General features: G+C 43.0%; 1 protein-coding gene across 8 annotated transcripts in view; it reads right to left on the bottom strand.

Moving 5' to 3' along the window:
• The window catches only part of Nnt (nicotinamide nucleotide transhydrogenase), a 94613-nt gene extending 80823 nt beyond the window's left edge, over positions 1 to 13790 (bottom strand). The window contains exons 1-3 of one of the 8 annotated variants that reach the window (XM_006989807.4): positions 13656 to 13790; positions 9132 to 9334; positions 2551 to 2780 (exon numbers count right to left, since the gene is read on the bottom strand). In XM_006989807.4, the coding sequence (XP_006989869.2) occupies positions 2551 to 2780; positions 9132 to 9282 (381 nt within the window). In that variant the 5' untranslated portion in view covers positions 9283 to 9334; positions 13656 to 13790. Of the gene's footprint in view, positions 1 to 2550; positions 2781 to 9131; positions 9335 to 10298; positions 10321 to 11549; positions 12402 to 12835; positions 12899 to 12935; positions 13023 to 13135; positions 13293 to 13419; positions 13532 to 13565 lie in introns of those variants that run through there. The other 7 variants (XM_016008095.3, XM_006989808.4, XM_006989806.4 and 4 more) reach the window with 7 other exon arrangements.
• Between the last annotated feature and the right edge of the window lie 5879 nt (positions 13791 to 19669).

Raw genomic sequence — 19669 nt, 5'->3', positions numbered from 1 at the left:
TGTGAGTCGGGGAGCCATCTAGCCTATTCCACAAATCCAGTTAGAAGCCAGCAAGGGCGACATAGTGAAACATTGTCTCAAAAAAAAAGGAAGGAAAGACTCAATCCTTACTGATTTTGGCAAACATAAATATATGGGGTATTGAGACACTAAGAATGCTGTCAACTAAAGACTCCATGGTAAAGATTTACGTGACTTTAAATTTCATTCCTATGTATGAACACAATTCAAACCAGTGTCTCTACTGAATTAAGCTTACTTAGCTTCAATATATTATTATATTGACAATAATACATTGATGGTCAATATATATATATTGATATAGTATATTATATATAATACATATATATGATATTATATATATGTTTCACTATATTTGTTTTGTGTGAAATAAACATACAACACATAGCCTATACGACGTACCTTTTAAATACAAACAAAAACACTGGTTCCGTCACTTCCTATCATGGCGTTTCATCTTAATTTACCTAAGACACCTTTGCCTACTATTCCTGCCAAGTGTTGCGCTGGTGATCCATGTGGATCTAGGCTGAGAACTTTGAAGACTCTTTGGGCTAGAGATGTGATTCGGGAGAGTACTACCCGGCATGTGTGAAACCAGGAACACTCACACTCACATGCACGTGTGCGCATGTGTACGCACACAAAACCACCTTTTTTACAAGGCTTCGGGTTTTTTTTTCTCTCTCTCCATAAAAATCCATTTCAGAGAGTAAGAAAAATTAGAGGACTGCTCTGAGGTGACTCTACTGGCCCTTCTTATCGTTCATCCACGACTGCTGTCACCTGAGCGTGTCACCAACCCAAGTGTCTGCTTCCCTCAGTGTGTTCCTCAGGCCGAGAACAGGCTTGACTCAACAGAGAGGCCCTGGGTCAAATCTAAGTTTTTATATTACAAGCTTCTCAACACACCCTTGGCTTGTTCATACACTTGTTTAAAAACTTGTTCCATTTTAATCGAATTGCTAAGAGGGCACAAAATAATTCATGTAATGACTTAATATCTCTCCCCCTCCCTTTTAAGATATCTCAAAAAGGATTGGGCACTAAAACATAGTCTGACATGGGCTGTACTTATTTTTTTTATTTTCTAGAAGTTGTTGTCCTACATATCAAATTTTATCATCAAATATATATAAACCTAAAACTTTTTTTAAAGTTTTAGCTTAATTGCAACTTATCTTTACACCGTAAGTTTTATAAATAAACTTCTATAGCAAAAACTGATTTTGTATCTTCTCCAAAATCACCATCTACGATGCTGCCAGGCCTGGGGATGTCACTAAGAGGCAGAGTTCATGCTTACCACGCTTGAGGACATGGTTCAATCCCAGCCTCACGAAAAATAATACATTATGTTATTCATTAGAGCTGTGGGGAGTGAAGGAAATATGACCATCTGAATGATTCTTCTTAGGAATGAATAAAGAGAAAAAGCTCATTTTTCTATAAAGAAAGTGAGTTTGCTTTAGTCTAGTAATCACACTTTTTTCATCCCCACTTCTCTCCTTGCCTAAGTTACAGGATATTTAACGGTTTAAATTGAAGGCGCTACTCTAGTTATCTTTTATACTAAACTCCTAGTACAGCCTTTTATATGATTTTTTTTTTACTTCATAATTATGAAGTTCCTCAGCATATAAATTTCTGCTGTCTGGTATCTCAAGATCTTTCTTTTTATGTGCATTGGTGTTTTGCCTGTGTGTGTGTGTGTGTGTGCGCGCCTGTGTAAGAGTCTCAGGAACTGGAGTTACAGAAAGTTGTGGGCTGCCATGTGGATGCTGGGAATTGAACCTGTGTCCTCTGGAAGAGCAATCAGTGCTCTTAACCTTTGAGCTATCTCTCCAGCCTATCTCAAGACCTTTAAAAGTCAGTTAGCCTACTGGTCACTCAGCCTAATGCTACCTTCTCCAGAACGGTCCTGCTGTGTCTAGAGCAGCACTATGTCAGTGTAAATCACTGCCTTCAGTCATCAGACTGCACATGGCAACCCAGGCTGCATTCCATAGCTTCTTTTCATCCTGGCAGTGTATAACCTTCAGCAGGAAGTCTGCATATAAATGGGCCATGTAGAGAAAATTTTTCCTAGTCAATTACAAGAAACTTCCACCCAGAGAATATAAAAATGAAGATCTCCATTTCCCTTCCATGGTTAAAAACAGGCCACATTTTCTGGGACATAAAGAATATTCACAACACACAAGCATTTCATTGAGAAAAAGAGCAGGGCTTTAAAATAGGAAAAGTTGAAGTGGGTAATGTTTAACATAATGGATGTGCAAACTGCTCTGATTTGGTCATTTTACATTGCATATACACGTCAAAATATCACAGTGCATGAACATGGACAATTATTATGTGCCAATTAAAAACAAAAAGAAGAGCACTCAGAAAACTGGGAAAGCCAGGTGTGGAGGTTTTAATCCCAGGCAGATCTCTGTAGGTTCCAGGCCAGCCAGGGCTACATAAGGAGAACCCGTATCAAAAAGGAAAAGAAGCTGTGAACGGAAGAGAGAAAGGAGTAATTACTTTGACCACCAGATCTGAAGCCAGAACCTCCTTCGTCCCTTGGATTTGAGCTCCCGCTGCTCTGTAGAGATCATCTGGGAACCTGGAAGCTTCACCTGCTCCTGACTCCACCACCACGTTAAAGCCCTGCTTGACCAGGGCCTGAACACCAGCAGGAGACAATGCCACTCGCTTCTCATTTTGGAAAACCTCCTTGGGGACCCCAACTGTCAACTGCTTATATGGAATTCCTAAAAACAAACAAAACCAAAGTTTAGAACAAGCTAAGGAGCATGTTTCGGAGCAGACATCGGGAAAAGGAAACGGGAAGTCTGTTCTTCAAAACATACTATGAACAAGTTGCTACTGAAAATAGCAATTCATAATCATGATCCACTTACCTTTTTGAAAGTGATACAAACTATCCTGAACGTACTAGATGTTTCATTTAATTGACTGCCTCTCTTCAAGGCACATGATAAGCCTACTCTATTCATAAGAGAAAAATACCTGAGTTGAGCAATTACACCCTTAGGAAGGCTTACAGTCCTCCTATGCTGGCCTTCAGTAAAGACAGAAATAAATTACTGCAGAATAGCTCTACAACAGATACTTTAATGATTGCCAGAACTCAAGTCCCTTTCCTGGCAATTTGGCCAGAGGAAACTTGCCATGGATTTCCAAACGTTGAATCTTGAGACTCTACCAGCAACAGGCAAGAGGCCAGCAACCTGGTCAAGATAAACATCTACAAGACAGACATGAGAGAAGCCAGCAGCCACTGTCTACGTATGACATGACTTAGAGGAATTGTGGGTTCAGGACAGTCCAGGTTGGCCAGTTTTATGTCAACTTGACACAAGATAAAATATTTGGGAAGAGAAAATGAGAGAAATTGAGAAAATGCTTCCACAAGATCTGCCTGTAGACAAGGCTGTAGTGCATTTTCTTGATTAATGATTGACGGGGGTGGGTGGGACCAGTTCACTCATCCTACACAGTGTGAAAAAGCAGGCTGAGCAAGCCACGAGGAGCAGCCAGCAAGCAGTGGTCCTCCATGACCTCTGTTTCAGCTCCTGCCTCCAGGTTCTTACCTTGAATTCCTACCCTGACTTCTCTCAGTGATGGAATGTGACCTGAAAGTTGTAAACTGACATAAACCCTTTCCTCCCCAAGTTGCTTTTGGCTGTAGTGTTTTATCACAGAAACAGAAAAGGAACCTACCCAATCATGTTCACCTCTGGGAGGTTTAAATGAAGAAGCCACAGAAAGAGACTAGGAGAGTGGATGTATGGGAGCTATTTGTAAACTCAGCCATGAGACAATCATCAGAAAGAAGTCAGAGTAACACCAGCAGACATAGCATTTGTGGCTATTTAAAGAAAGACAAGCCATAACTAGGAAACCCAGAATGCATCCCACTTCTCAAAGATGGGGAGGGGTGTGGTGGTATTGTGTTCCCAAAAATATTGTGTACTCTAATAAATTTATCTGGGGTCAGAGGACAGCCACTAGATACCAAGGCTAGAAAATGGTGGCACTCACACCTTTAATCCTAGCATTCCAGAGATAGAAATCCCTCTGGATCTCTGTGAGTTCAAGGCCACATTGGAAATAGCCAAGCATGGTGACACACTCCTTTAATCCCAGAAAGCCAGCCTTTAATCCCAGGGAGTGGTGGTAGAAAGCAGAAAGATATATAAGGCGTGAGGACCAGAAACTAGAAGCATTTGGCTGGTTAAGCATTTGGCTGGTTAAGCTTTCAGGCTTTGGAGCAACACAGTTCAGCTGAGATTCATTCTGGATGAGGACTGAGAGGCTTCCAGTCTGAGAAAACAGGACCAGCTGAGGAACTGGCAAGGTGAGATAGCTGTGGCTTGTTCTGTCTCTCTGATCTACCAGCATGGACCCCAATAAATCGCCTCGGGTTTGATTTTATTAATAAGAACTTTGAAGATTCATGCAACATCTGGCGCCCAACGTGGGGCGCCAGATATTGATGTAACCAACCGTCTTATTAAATAAGAAACACAGAAACAATGTAAAAGAGAAAGCCGAGAGGTCAGAGCTCAGAGCTAAAATCTCACCCTTCCGCCTGCGGTGTCCCAGCTTCCCGAAAGAGGGCTATATCCTGTCTGTACGTCTTTTTTATAGTATTATTGTTCTGCCTTCTCATTGGTTGTAAATCCAAACACGTGACTGCCTCGTCACTGTCTGAATGTACAGCCCCCTAGGTCTTAAAGGCATATGTCTCCAATGTTGGCTGTATCCCTGAACACACAGAGATCTATGGGATTAAAGGCGTGTGCCACCACCGCCACACTCTGTCTATGGCTCTAATAGCTCTGACCCCCGGGCAACTTTATTAACATACAATCAAAATCACATTTCAGTACAATTAGAATACCACCACAGAGGGGTATCCTACACTCCCTTTCCTCGAGAATCCATATAGTAAGCCCTCAGCACAAAATATAGGCTGATTGTGATTCTGTTCCTTACAGCCCAAAGGAAAGCATATACAAACATCTTTATGCAGAGTTCAGGATAGCTATGCCCATAGGCCATTAGTTTCCTCTCATGCTTTAATCAATATGAAGCCATTAAAAAATGGGGGGGGGGTAAGACAAGGTTTCTTTGTGTAACCCTGGCAGTCCTGTAACTCATTCTGTAAACCATGCTGCCCTCGAACTCACAGAGATCCGCCTGCCTCTGCCTCTGCCTCTTGAGTGCTGGGATTAAAGGTGTACACCACCATGCCCAGCCAGTAACACATTTTTAAACAGTATGTTTCTACATAGTCTTTACTGTAGTTTTAAAAATTCCATTCTTGCCACTGAATATATAGTTAAAAATTCAATCAGATTTAAATATGGAGTAACTTATTGAGACTTTAGACAGATTAAGGCAATCTGAAAATACCTGCATTTGAACATAGTCTTATATTCCCATACTACTTATACACTAATAATTTACAGTATACCCGAGGCAGATAAATGCTTATTTTCCACCTGAATAGGGATAAAAATAGGAGGTTGGCAAATGTTTAGATCCAGGTGTAAAATTAAGTCATATATGCACTTCTCTGGAGTTTACATCTCATCTGTTAACCTCAAATAATAAGCCCCACATTTGGAAAGCCAAGACAGCTACTAAAGATGACAGAGCAGAGTCCAAAGTATTTAGGAGAGCCAGAAGTGATGGTGCTCACCTTTAATGCCAGCATTTAGGAGACAGAGGTAAGTGGGTCTCTATGAGTTCAAGGCCAGCCAGGGCAACAAAGTGAGACCTTGTCTCAAAAAAAAAAAAAAAAAAAAAATGCACATAAGAGCCAACCTGAAATGGCTTCCATTAGCCAAATATGGAAATTTGAATACCAAAAAGAATAAATATGCTGGAAAGATGCACAGGCTGCTCTCCCAGAAGACCAGGGTTCAATTCCCAACATCTACATGGTGGATCACAACTGTCTAGAACTCCAGTTCCAGAAGGTTCTCTTCCAGCCTCCATGAGCACAAGAATACATGTGTGCACAGACACACATGTAGGCAAAAACAACCATAAAATAAAATGAAAGTTTTAAAAAGAATAATGGAGTAGTACATTTCCAAAGAGATAATCCATGAGCTCATGTTGATTATCAGAAAAAGTACTTAGTATTTTAAATGGTATTGCTCAACTTAGAATATGCATTGTGATGGGCAGAATAACAGCTTCACAGGGATATCCATGTCCTAATCCCTACCACCTCTGAATACATTATACGTGGCTCAGGAGAATTATGATGGCACATAAACTTAAGGTTGCTAAGCATTTGGCCTGCAGTAGAGGGAAAATCCTGGGTTATCCGGAGTGCTGCAAAGAGTCCCAGTCAGGGACCATGTGAAGATGCCACACTAAGGCTGTCAAGATAGGACAGGGCCACAGCCTGAAAAACAGAAGAGCTCCCCAGAAGCTAGAAAAGTATAGCAAACACTTCTCCCCAACAGTTCCCAGGACATGGGCAGAACCATCAACATTTGCACAGAGGCCCAGTGACAACTCCTTTGGACTTTGGCTTCCAGAGGTTAAAAAGCCAGCAGGCTTATGATTGTTACAGCGGGAATAGGCAATCAACACATAAAGGAATGGACTGATTGTTAGCAAAACTAATAAGTAGTGGGAAAGAACATTTTTTCATGGAGATGGAGCTTTCAAGTTCCATCTTAAGGTAACTTTAACAACAGAGAAAGTGTGTTTCCTTTATAGAAAAATTCTAGCTGATAAATGAACAATGATGGAATCTCACCATTTTGAAAGCTCTAATAAAATCATGGATTTAGTTAAGGACCATCAATCAAAGCATCTAAAAGTATCTGGATGAAAATAAAAGCTGATGGGAACTTCATATCAGACAAATCACAAGGTCAATACCTATACTGACCAAGCAGTCTTCCTGATGTAATACAATAATACACAACACTACCAGCGAGGTATTCTTATCAGAAATGTATCTTTAAGCTGACAGAGCCTTCAGATCTAGCTAAATGTTACCAAAAAAAAAAAAAAAAAAAAAAAAATAGGAGGAACAGAAACTGATTCAGCAGAACCAATCAAGGGAACTCAGTCAGTCAAATTCAGAACACTGGAAATTCTACCCAGCAACGATTGTATTCCTCAACAAGTAAAAGGAGGAAAATAGAGAAGAGGGGCCGAGGATGCAACCCAGCAGTAACACACCCGGCCAGCATGTTTGAAGGCCTAGGTCTGGTTCCCAGTAATGAAAAGTCTCTTCTATGTCAAAAAAAGACCTAAGAGACATTGCAAGCAAATGTAGCGTGTGAACTCTGGATCATTTTTGAACAAGCCTACTGTAGAAACAGAAGTCGAGTGCAGTGCACACACCTTTAATTCAAGCACTAGGGAGGCAGAGGCAAGACAGCCTGGTCTACATAGAGAGTCCCAGGGCAGAGAGACCCTACATTGAGAGGTCTACATTGAGAGACCCTATCTCAAAAAAAAAGAGGGGGTGGAGGGTGGGGAGTTTAAGAAAAGAAGCAATTGAAAAAATAGGAATACTGACTGGAATTACTTTTCATGCTTTTCAATGTGGTAATTAAATTAATATTTTATTAGAGAAAAAGAATATATTTTAAAAATAGTTGAGAAGTTTTTTTTTAAAAAAAAATATCAAAAGCTAAACATATTTATGCAGAGATCTTGGCGTCTATAGATTTATTCACAAGTTCAGTCCCCATGTCCCCAACACAGCCATTTGCTCCTGTCTTACCGACTTTATCACTAGGTAATCTGGCTTTCCAGAACAGATCAAAAGAAAGTCGTTGAAGATAAACTCGGGAAAAGGTGCGATGCCAACAGTGATTCATCCTCTGGGAACACATGGAAAGAGGCTACAGAATCTATTCAAGGTAACAGAGCTCCTCGGTGGCCAGGAAAAAAAACAGCCCTGCAAGCCTCAAGAGGGAGAGGAAAGCTTCATGCCATTCTTTCCTCTTAGGAACTAAATGCCATTCTTAGCTGGGCTTATTGCCATCTGGAATAAAAACTAAACGTCTAAGTCTTCCTGACAAATGTCCACATGCTCAAGGTCTGGCCGATGTGTGTTGGGATGGTCCTTGGGAAGACTGCTAGAAGAAAAGTGACCCAGCTTAGAAGGTGACCCCCTTGAGCCCCTCCTCCTTCTGCCCTGTACTTAGATCAGACACAAGTACAACTTCTCCTATCAGAGAAGACCTGATAGGCCGCTGGAACCCTTCACTCTTCTTCTGTGAGAGCTGAGACGACAGCAGCGACGTTAAAGGAAGGACTGGCGTGTTCTCACAGTTTTAAAAGGGTATTCACATTGTCATGTGCAGGACAGACAGGAGGAAGGCAGAGGCTGGAAGCACAGAGACTAGGAAACTGATGCATCACTTCAGAAGACGATGGTCGGAACCCAAGAGATAAAAGTGGTAGCGGTGGAGCTGGAGGGATAATGGCTCAGTGGTTAAGGGTGCATTTGGCTCCCAGCATCCACATCAAGACAACCAACAACAGCCTGCAACTCCAGCTCCAGGGTCCCAACACCCTCTTCTGGTCTCAGAGGATACCTGCCCACCTGTGCACATACACAAAGACACACAGGCATACATATAAACAGATACAAAACCAAGCTGAACAGTAGCTATTAGCAGCACGTAAGAGGAAGAACATTTCTGACCTGAACTGCAGTGACGTTGCTTTTTACTATATCAAGGAACATTATTGCACATCAGTTAATACACTTCATTCCTAACTCCTGAGCAGAGGTGAACTATATATGGTACAATTCTCCAATACTTTCTAGGAACAAAGAAAAGGCTTCTGGGAGAAATGGTTACTATAAGCAAAAGGCTCCTGAATACAATACAACTAGTTAATCTTTTTCCTTTTCCCATTATTTTTATCTTCTCTGTTAGCAATGGCAGTCTGGAATTTCTATAAGTGAAAAATATGAGGAAAAAAAATCCATTCATTTCATTTTCTGTTTATAATGATCACTCACAAGTACCAGGTCATAAAACTTGGTTTTCCTTGCATGTTATCATCAAGGACTCGAAGCACACAGGGACGTCAATTTTTACCTGGTTTTACAGGCGATTTACACCACAGTGCCTGATGAGTGTGAAATGTTCGCAGAAAGTCTCTCTTTCCCGGTAGAACCTTACAGGACCCCAAGTTACTAAGGAAAGGACATGAACAGCCAGTCACCACCGTTCTCAAGAGATGCGCCATATTGCTTGGTGCTCCCAACTTTCCAAATCCCCGACTCCTTGATGGTGAATTACTAAAAAGAAAGAAAAGAAAGTGTTTTACATGCCAAGAAAAAAAAAAAAAACCTTGTCATTTGAGCATGAAAAAAAAACATATATTCATCTAAAGGGTCTGCATCTGGAAGACATCTGCATGCTGCCATCTACAATGGTTGTCAAGTCTTTTACTTGTAGACAAAAGTTGTTTCAAATTCAGCATTTAAAATTTGAAATCCATTGTCTACCTAAAATTGAGATTATAAACTCAGTATCCAATTCCAGGCCTGAGTCACACGTGTGTGTGTGTGTGTGTGTGTGTGTGTGTGTGTGTGTGTAGTGTGTGTGTAGCTGGAGAGTTTGTATATACACACCTACAAAGTTAAGCCACATCTTACAGTCAAGTTATCTTCTAAGTCAACATATTTTCCAGAGTTACATATAATCAAAGTTACATTTGAATTTCCCTTAGGTTATCGAGAAAACACTGCTAGGCACTAAGTCATACAAAGCACATCGCCATCCTGTCCATTGTAGTAAAATACTTAGCTCTGCCAGTGGGATCTTCTGATCTATGTCTAAATGAACATGAGATTCATGTTTACCTCTTCTAAAGAAAATAAACATGCATGGGATAAGACTCAAAAAAGAAAAAGAAAGAAAAGCCCCGTAATATCTTTACTACCCCCAGACTTTGCTTGCCCACGTGCACATAACTGTGAGCTCTTTTGAAAGTGGTTCTCAACAGTGGCCAGTATTATTTGCAAGTTTGTTTTTTTTATATAATTATGTTTCTTTAACCAGAATGTGGCCACTTATTACCAATTCTAACAGGGCTAGCTGAAGTAGCACTTTGTTGTTGTATCTTCAGCCACCTCTGCCCTGTTCAGCAGATGCCCCGGGGACTCACAGAAGGCATTCCCACACTCCCCATGTTCCTGTACATTTCTCTTTGCTTCACGAATGAGAAGAAGCAGAGGGTCCAAAGTCTATCAGTCAAACCTGGCTAACATTATCCACTCCACCTATAGGTACTGATCCGTGACGGACTCTCAAAGGGCCAAGCATCCGATCCAAGCTGGCTCAACAACCACTGGTCCAGACATCCAAGGAGTATTTAGCTCATTTTAAATCTCAGAGCTATTACTCCAACTTCCTAAATAGACTTCTTTAAAACACTGAGAGGGAATACTGGTGACATAAATGATCGATCCAAGGGTTGCTTATTAACTAGATGCCCTTTAATTCAACAAATATAGCCCAATGACAGAATCTCAGAGGCCCTTTCTCTTCTTGGGTCATCCCATCTCCCCATAACCACTGTTCTCAGTTGGCAAAGCTTCCCCAGACTTCATCAGCAAATCAATGAAAACGACCTTAATGGAACCCTGCATTGCCCAAATCTGCCACTTCCTGCTTGTTTAACCTGAACTACTTTGAGCCTCAATCCACTAACCAATAAAAGAGGTAGAAAATAGCAGTTTGCTAAGGTCCTTTTAGAGTCTATGATTGTCTTCCCTACAAGGAAAATAGCCACTTGGTGTTGAAAAGATCCTTAATATCAAAAGTCCAATCTTAAAAAAAAAAAAAAAACTTTATTCAGGCCTTAAACATATAAAGCAAAGATCAGGAGGTCGTTTGTTGGCAAGAAAAGTCCACTGCACTTGCCCTAATTTAAATATAAATGGTTCTGAAAGGGATTCAGAAACTATCGGAACCATCTTATCACTGGCTAGTCTATGTTTACTCCAAAAGAACCACATTTTCCCCTCTTCTTCACTTCAAAATTCTCTATTACCTGATCTTCCATGTACTTCTCAAGCCTTTGAATCAATATTGGGATCATTTTGCCACTCAAAGTTTAAAAGAATAAAACACCTGTTTTAGAATGGCATTCACGAAGCTTCATAATGTAAGTTATAAGGATCACTGCCTTCCCAATAAGTGTGTGTGTGTGTGTGTGTCTGTCTGTCTGTCTGTCTGTCTGTCGCCGAGAACCCAGGACCTTACACTCACTAGGAAAGTACATGACCACTGAACTACATCCTCAGCCTTCCCCAAACAAACGTTAAAACCCTCTAGAGTCAGGGCAAGGAGGACCTGACCTAGCAAAAGAAGACATTACAAATCTGAACTCTGGGTTGGAAGCCCCTTCTGCAATTTATTACAGGTGTGACCTGCTTGAATTACTCCATTCTCTGTACCTCATTCCCTCCCTCCTCTTAAAGATCAGAACAATAGTAAAAAACCTACCTCATAGAGCCGTGAGGATTAAAGCAAAGTGCCCTGACCATAGTAGGGTCCTGGGGAGGATTTAAAGAACACAAGATCCTGATTGGTTGTTCCATTCACTATTATTATCCTTGGCCCAGTGCCTTGCACTAAACAGAGTAAGTCAATTAATATTTTTTGACTGAACGCTTAAATAACTAGGGCTGAGTCTCCTGGAGCCATTTTGAAATAGATTTCTGAAACAGAGTTTCAGAACTTTTGCCTCGAAAACAAAATGTTTGTGTGACCTTCTAGAAAACTGATCCTATCAACAAAGATAAACTATTTGCTGATGTTAGAATAATCCTAAACTGTCCTTACAATAAACAAAAAAAAAAAAAGAAAGAAAGAAAGAAAATGGATGGAGCCAGGGTGGTGGCTCATGGTTGTAAATGCCAGCACTTGGTGGGGGGGGGGGGGGGTGAAGGCAGGAGGAGCCAGTTCAAGTTCAAAGCCAGCATGGGCTATACATAGACTTTCCAGCCAGTCAAAGCTGCAGACTGAGACCTTCCTGGTCTCAAAACAAAAAAATAGAGTAAGAATAATGAAATAAGAATGGAAAAATAAGTGACATTTGCCCAAAAGACAGGGTGCAGTGGGCAAGTAAGCTCCATCCGGCTAGACCAAGTCTCCTAAGGACCGCACACCACCACAGGGCCAATAAAGGACACCTGCGAGCATAAACAAGAGTCATGCTTTTTAAAAGCTAGGCATACCAACAAGGACACAATACCCTCCCCTGGCAGGCAGCATGACCTCGCCCAAAGACACTGGTGCCATGGCCCCGTCACAGGCGCTGCCCCTCCCTCAGCAGCTAAACCGCCACCCGCTGGCACGTGCTACTGGACCTCTATTTATAACCTCCTCTGGAAGCCCATTGGCTCTAGCTACATAGTAGTCATTGTGCCTCTCAAGTTTGAAGCAGCTCTGCTCAGGCTACACCCCCACCCCCCAACTCTCCCGCCCGGCCAATCTAAAAGCCCCTCTCTCAGTCTCGTAGAAACTGGCACCCACTACCACCACTCGGTCCTGACCTACACCCACCCTTTTTCCTGGGTACCCAACTGGGCACCCTGCCTGAACACTCTCAAGGTTCAAGTACAACTTAGGGGAGTCCAGCTGCCATTCTTCTAGGTCCACCAACCATCGAAAAGTCCTCTATGACCTCTCTTCCAATCCCTCCTAGTGCCAAAACAACCAGATACAACTTTCGTAGTCCTTGCCTCCACCCTACCCCCCACCCCCACCCCAGGACCCAAGATCTGCACCTGCACAGCTGTCACTTCGTTCCTTGTCCTCTGCCAGGGGGACCCTCTTCCCACACCCACCCTCCCATTCCCTCCCACGTCACCCCGATGGAATACACACAAAAGGGCCCCTGAGGCACGGTATTCCTTCTCCGCCAGTCGCCTGCAGGAGCCTTTTGCACCCCATTTGCTAGACACTGCCGACCCCGCCCCCCTTCTGCTCCCTGACAGGTCCCCTACGCCGCGGGACCTGGGGTCAGCACTTAGGTACCCGCTTCCTCCAGCAGCCCCCAGGCGCCGCCGCAGGGCCGGGTGGCTCACCTAGGCGGGCAGACGGGACAGCTGGCGACCCCGGGGCTGCAAGCAAACGCCACGCCGCCGCGCTGGCAGACCCGGGCTCGGCCCGCGGCGCTGTGCCTCCAACCCGGAAGAACAGCCCCAACCCTGCGGCGGCAGCGACGACCACGTGATACAGCACTGCCCCCACCCGGACCCGTGCCCCCTTTCGACACCACCACCCCGCCCCCTCCACCTCCCCTCTGCCTCCCGCCAAGCCCGCTTCGCCCGATCGCCCGCCCTCTTTGCAAAGGAGAAAGAGACTCCACCGAATGCACCCTTTAGGGCGCAGCAGCCAGTAAGGGTCCTTCCTCTGCGGGTGACCGCTGAAGCCCCTTTGTCTCAACCGGGCCCCCCCCACGGCCCGCAGCCCCGCCCCCTTGCTCTTGCTCCATGGGTCTCTTGTCAATCAAACCTGGGTGCCAAGTACTGCAACTCCAAGTTTTTAGGAACTCATTCCTCTTCTTCCCCCTGGAGACTAAGTTACAACGTGTGATTTCCTCACCCGTGTCCCAGCAGAACAAATGAGCGGATACTATAACTCCACTCTCGGTGCGAGACTTTCGTCTAGCTCTCTAGGAAAAAAAAATCCAAACTTCTGTAACTGGAGAGGGCTTAAGCGGGAGGAAGCCGAGGGCGGGAATGGGGGCGTTGTTTTTCCATTCTGGACGGGAGGTGGGGTTAAATTCCTCACAAACGAAGTCAAGGACTGAAAAGGAACACACATGTGCGTATTTGGCTCAACAGCAAAGCCAGCCAAGAGGAAACCCTGAGTTACTGTTCACATAGGCAGCGTCTGGAATGTACCCATAGCTGACTGTGTCCGCGTTCCGGATTAAGGGAATTCAAAACATAATGACCTAGTCAGTCGATAGTGATTACGTCCTGTTACTTGCTTTGCAGGTACATTCTGATTAAACTTATCCAACGCTGAATCGGCAGAAAATGTCAGTGTAAGAGTGGTGTTCCTTTTCCTTTTCTTTTTTAATTTAACTGAAATACTTAACAGAAAGGGGGGGGGGGAATCAAGTATTCAGTATCTTTTAAAAAAAATAATTGAACCAGGGGCTGGAGAGATGGCTCGGCAGTTAAGAGCACTGACTGTTGTTGTTGTTGTTGTTGTTGTTGTTCCTTCCAAAGGACCTGGGTTCAGTTCCCAGCACCCACATGGCGGCTCAAAACTGTCTATAACTCCAAGATCTGACACCCTCACACGGACTACATGCAGGCGGAACACCAGTGCACATAAAATAAAAATAAATAACTGAACTCCAGAGAAACCCTTACTTTGAGAACGTGTCTTGTATTTATACAGCACAAAAGGGTCATTGGACTAATGGAGTCCCGACTGCAATCCAAAGTCAACTTGTCCAATGATGGAGGGACGGGGAGGCAGGAGAGAACTCAGCCCCGCGATTTAAAATAATAATCATACTGCGGGCACAATGAGGCAAGAGCATAAAAATTTTAAACTCTTCTGTGTTGGGGACTGTAGCTCAGTGCGGTAGTGCGGTAGGGTATTCATATGCAGGGCGCTTCTACAACCAGCAAGTCTAGCCGTGAAAGGCTTCTGCCTTCACACTCCCTTTTGTTTTTTGTTTTTTATTGCTTTCTTTCTTGGTGTTGCTTTTTTTTTTTTCTTTCATACCTCCTCCCTTCATTTTGATTAACATTGCCCTGCCCTGTTCCTTCCTCCATCCCCTTATCTCACTCTCGGAACTGATCCACAAATAATATTTCCCCACCTTCATTTTACAAAATGTTCTATCATCCCTCCTCCCGGATGGGACCTTCCCACCCCACTGGCCCTTTTCTAGTTTCCTGGCTCCCCAAGGTTCTCCAAGTTAAACACTCAGAACTAAAGAATTGTGACTGGGATCTGTGTGGGGGCCCACAGAGACTCCCTAGTAAGACCTTACTCAAGGTCAGAAAAATCTGAGCTTGCTTTGCCCAGCAGGGCTCATAATGTGAAGACTGGCCAAGGGTGTGGTTACCAGGTGTTTTGAAGGGTCTACACTTGTTGGTACTTTATATCTTGACCTTGAAAGGGAGGTCTTTTGTCCCTCCTCTTGCTGACGTATAAAAGCCCATCAAGATTAAACTCTGGGTGACTGAGTATTGACCCAGGGCCCTCTGGAAGCTATCCTGTGTCTCTGTCTTTCTCATTGTCTCAGCCTTTATTTCTATTTAATACTTCCTCATTCCTCTCTCCTCCGTCCAAGAACTCTTCACAGATCTCAGCTGGCCTCCTACAGATCTGCATATGAGAGAAAACATAAAGCATTTGCCTTTCTGGTTGGTCCTGGGTTACCTGGCTCAGTATAATATTTCCAGTTCCACCCATTTAACTGCAAATTTCATTATTTCGTTTTCCTTAATAGCTGAATAAAATTGCATTCTGTACACGTACCACATTTTCATTGTCCATTATCAATTGATAGACATCTAGGCCGACTCCACTTCTCAGCTATTGTGTATAGCGCAGCAATGAACGTGGACCTGCACGGTCCCTGTAGTAGTGTATAGATTTCTTAGACTGTTCTATTGCTCTGAACAGACACCAGGGCCATGGCAACCCTTATAAGAGAAAACATGTAATTGGGGCTGGCTTACAGTTTCAGAAGGTTAGTCCATTGTCATCATAGTAGGGAGCGCCGTGGCAGGCAGGCAGAAGTAGCTGAGAGTTCTACATCCCGATCAGCGGAAGAGCCAGACACTAGGACTGAGTGGTGTGGACTTTTGAAACCCCAAAGCCTTTTCCCAGTGACTCTAACAAGACTACACCTACTCCAATGAGGCCACGCCTCCCCAATGCATTCAAATACATGAGCTTATGAGGGCCATTTCTATTCAAACAACCACTTCTTTCTAGTTTTTTGGAGGAAATTCCAGACTGATTTCCAAAAGGGCTGCACTAGTTTATACTCCCATCAGTAGTGTGTAAGGTTTCCCATTTCCCCACATCCACATCAGCATTTGTTATCATTAGGATACTCATAAAATTTAAATCCTGTGAAATTTGGGAGACTTTTAGGCCAACAAAGGCTTAAAGATAGTATTATCTTCTAGAAAATTCATCAGATTCAAGAACATACCATTATCATCCACTTTAAAGCCTAAAAACCAAAGAGGTACCTAATACTCAAAAAGAAATGTAAATTGAAGCTGAGAAGACATGCTATTAAACATTGGACTCTAAGGCCAGTCTGGGATGCATGAGACCCTGTCTGAAAAAAAATTTTTTTTTAAATGAATGAATACTGAACTCCAATGATGACTTGTTAACAAGACCTGGCATCTAGTGAAAGCCAGGCCAGAAAATAGCTAGTTTCATACATTTTCATCACAGTTATTATACTTTGTCAGCAGTTTACCATTTCAAGTTTCTGTTTTATGAATAGAATGGTTAAACTGGGTAGATATGGTTCACATCTGTAATCCCAGCGGCACTTCGGGGGCTGAGGCAAGAGGATTGCCCTGAGTTAGCTTTGGCTGCATAGTGATTACTGGGCCAGCTAACAAGACCTGTCCAAAAAAAAATAAAAATAAAAATAAACCACGGTGATTATTATTCTTGGCTAATTGAGAGGATCGATGAGATAAGATTCTTAGTTGGTAATGTCTAACAATCACGCACTTAGCAGGTTTTAAAAGAACCTTCGTCAGGGCTGGGAGAGTGGCTCAAAGGTAAAGAAGCCCTTGCCAAAAGAAGCAAGATGTTGAGATGAACTCAATCTTAGGATGACCCATCAAGATGTTTGATCTCAGGAAGTAAACATATTAATGAGCTAAGTGACCTGATGCTAATCAATATTAATTGGGAGAAAACTGACACCAAATGGCTAGCACAATGTCAACTGACAATTAAATGTATTTAAGGAAAAGCACTTGCATTGGGAATTATTGTGAGCATCCATAAATCTAACTTCTGCTGGTTAAGGTGGCATCAGCTCCTGGGGAGTCTGAGATAAGGGAATACAGTGAGCCTAGGAGCTGGAGACCAGCCAGAGCCACATAGCATGGCTGGGCCTCTTAAAATAAAAAATAAAAAAAAACTAACTCAGCATACTGGTGTGGTAAGTGCTAATTATAAAAATCTTTGGGGTTGGGGATTTAGCTCAGTGGTAGACTGCTTGCCTAGCAAACGCAAGGCCCTGGGTTTGGTCCTCAGCTCCAAATTAAAAAAATTTTTAAAAAAATCTTTGTCAGGTGGTGATGGTGCGTGCCTTTAATCCCAGCACTCAGGAGGCAGAGGCAGACGGATCTCTGTGAGTTTGAAGCCTGCCTGATCTACAGCGTGAGTTCCAGGACAGCTAGAGCTACACAGAGAGACCCTGTCTGAAAATAAATAAATAAATAAATAAATAAATAAATAAATAAATAAATAAACAAACAAACAAACTTAATCAATATAAAAATAGTGGTATCAGCAGGCAGTGGTAGTACATGCCTTTAGCCCCATTCAGAGGCAGGCAGAGCTACTTGAGTTGAGACCAGGTTAGTCTACAAAGCAGTTCCAGCCAGAGCTATACATAGAAATCCTGTCTCAAAAAACAAAAACAAACAAACAAAAAAGATACATGGTATCTTTGGAGACCTGGGAAAACAATAAAGGATATAGACTCTATTAGCATCCTCCAGCTGCTGTAACAAATTACTGTGAGGGAGCTCAAGCCAGGCCATCCCAAAATACTTCTTTACTGTATTTAAAGATCACCCTTCAGAGGGACTACAGACAGAAGAGTAACTGAAAGTTTGCTCCTTCCGGGGTAGTTTGAGTCTAGTCAGAGTAAATGGCAGACACACACAGGCTTACCCTGAGCACCACACACCGACCAAAGACATTCCTACAAGTGGAAGAAACAGGGAACTGACACTACCCCAGACAGGGATTGACAAATGCAGCCTTCTGAAGACAGATAACATGTTACCTTGGAGACTTTATCAGCCTGATAACATGACCTTTAGTTGGGTGCATTTTCAGCCTTAGCTCAAAATGCTACTTAAGCTTTGCTTCTCCTACCTTCCTTTGAGTTTCATTCAAACTCATAGACTACGACTTCAAAATCATAACAATGCCTTTAAAAAGCAAAGAGTGCCCAAGCTGGGCATGGGGAGCTCACACCTGAAATCCAAGCACTCAGGAGGCTGTAGCAGAAAGAGTCACATGAGTTCAAAGCCAGGCTGGGGCTATATACTAAGTTCCAGGCCAGCCTGAGTGACAGCATAAAAGCCTGTCCAAAAAAAAAAAAAAAAAAAAAAAAAAATCTAGGGGTTGGGGATTTAGCTCAGTTGGGGATTTAGCGCTTGCCTAGCAAGCACAAGGCCCTGGGTTCGGTCCTCAGCTCTGGAAAAAAAAAATCTAATTTCAAAGGTATGGTTTGAATAGGAATTCACACACACACATACAATATCCTCATGCTTTTGAATGCTTGACCCATAGGGAGTGGCACTATTAGGAGGTGTGGCCTTGTTGAAGGAAGTTTGTCACTGTGGGGGTGAGCCCTGAGGTCTTATATGCTCAAGCTAGGCCTAGTGCGGCAGCCTCCTTCTGCTGCCTCCAGATTAAGATGTAGAGCTCTCAACTCCTTCTCCAGAACCATGCCTGCCCACATGCCACCATGTTTTCCGCCATGATGATAATGGGGAAAAAACTCTGAAACTGTAAACCACCCAGTTACATGTTTTCCTTTGGAAGAGTTGCCGTGGAAATGATGTCACGTCACAGAAACAGAAACCCTAAGACAGAAGTGTAGGTGAGAGACTAAGAATACAGTTCCATAGAGCCTAGCAGTTATTATACTGCTGAGCATTTATTCCAGAGAAGTAAGAATTTTTTTTTTTGTTTGTTTTTTTGTTTTTCGAGACAGGGTTTCTCTGCGTAGCTTTGCGCCTTTCCTGGAGCTCACTTGGTAGCCCAGGCTGGCCTCGAACTCACAGAGATCTGCCTGGCTCTGCCTCCCAAGTGCTGGGATTAAAGGCATGTGCCACCACCACCCGGCGAGAAGTAAGAATTTATTCTCTCACCAAAACCTAAACGTGAAAGTTGGTAGTAATTCGATCTAGCTGTCCCTGGTGAATAGTGAATGGCTAAAGGGACTATTACCTGAGAGACCATTGTACATGACTACCGTGAAATATTACTGAAAAAAGAAAAGGAAGACACAACTTGGATGAATTTCAAATGGGCTAAAAGAAAAAAAAGCCAACCTCAAAGGCTATATAACACGGGATTCCATTTATACAACACTTTTGAAAATATAAAATTATGGAAATTCAGAATAGATTCATGGTTATCAGGGCTTAAAGAAGGGGTGGATGTGGAAGAAGTAGATGTGACTATACACAGGTAACCAAGGGGTCCCTGTGGCGCTGGAGATGTCCCGCAATTTCACTGGATCAGTGACAGACCATACCTGGGCTGTGAAACTGTCCTCTAGCTTTGCAGGATGCTGATATTGAGAGAAGCCAGAAAACAAGTGCCAAGGTTTCTCTTTTAAGCTGTACAACTTCATGGGA

This window comes from Peromyscus maniculatus, chromosome 15 (assembly GCF_049852395.1).
Source record: "Peromyscus maniculatus bairdii isolate BWxNUB_F1_BW_parent chromosome 15, HU_Pman_BW_mat_3.1, whole genome shotgun sequence".
Taxonomy (NCBI): domain Eukaryota; kingdom Metazoa; phylum Chordata; class Mammalia; order Rodentia; family Cricetidae; genus Peromyscus; species Peromyscus maniculatus.
The sequence above is the reverse complement of the archived record's forward strand: the minus strand, read 5'-3'. Positions and strand labels throughout refer to the sequence as shown.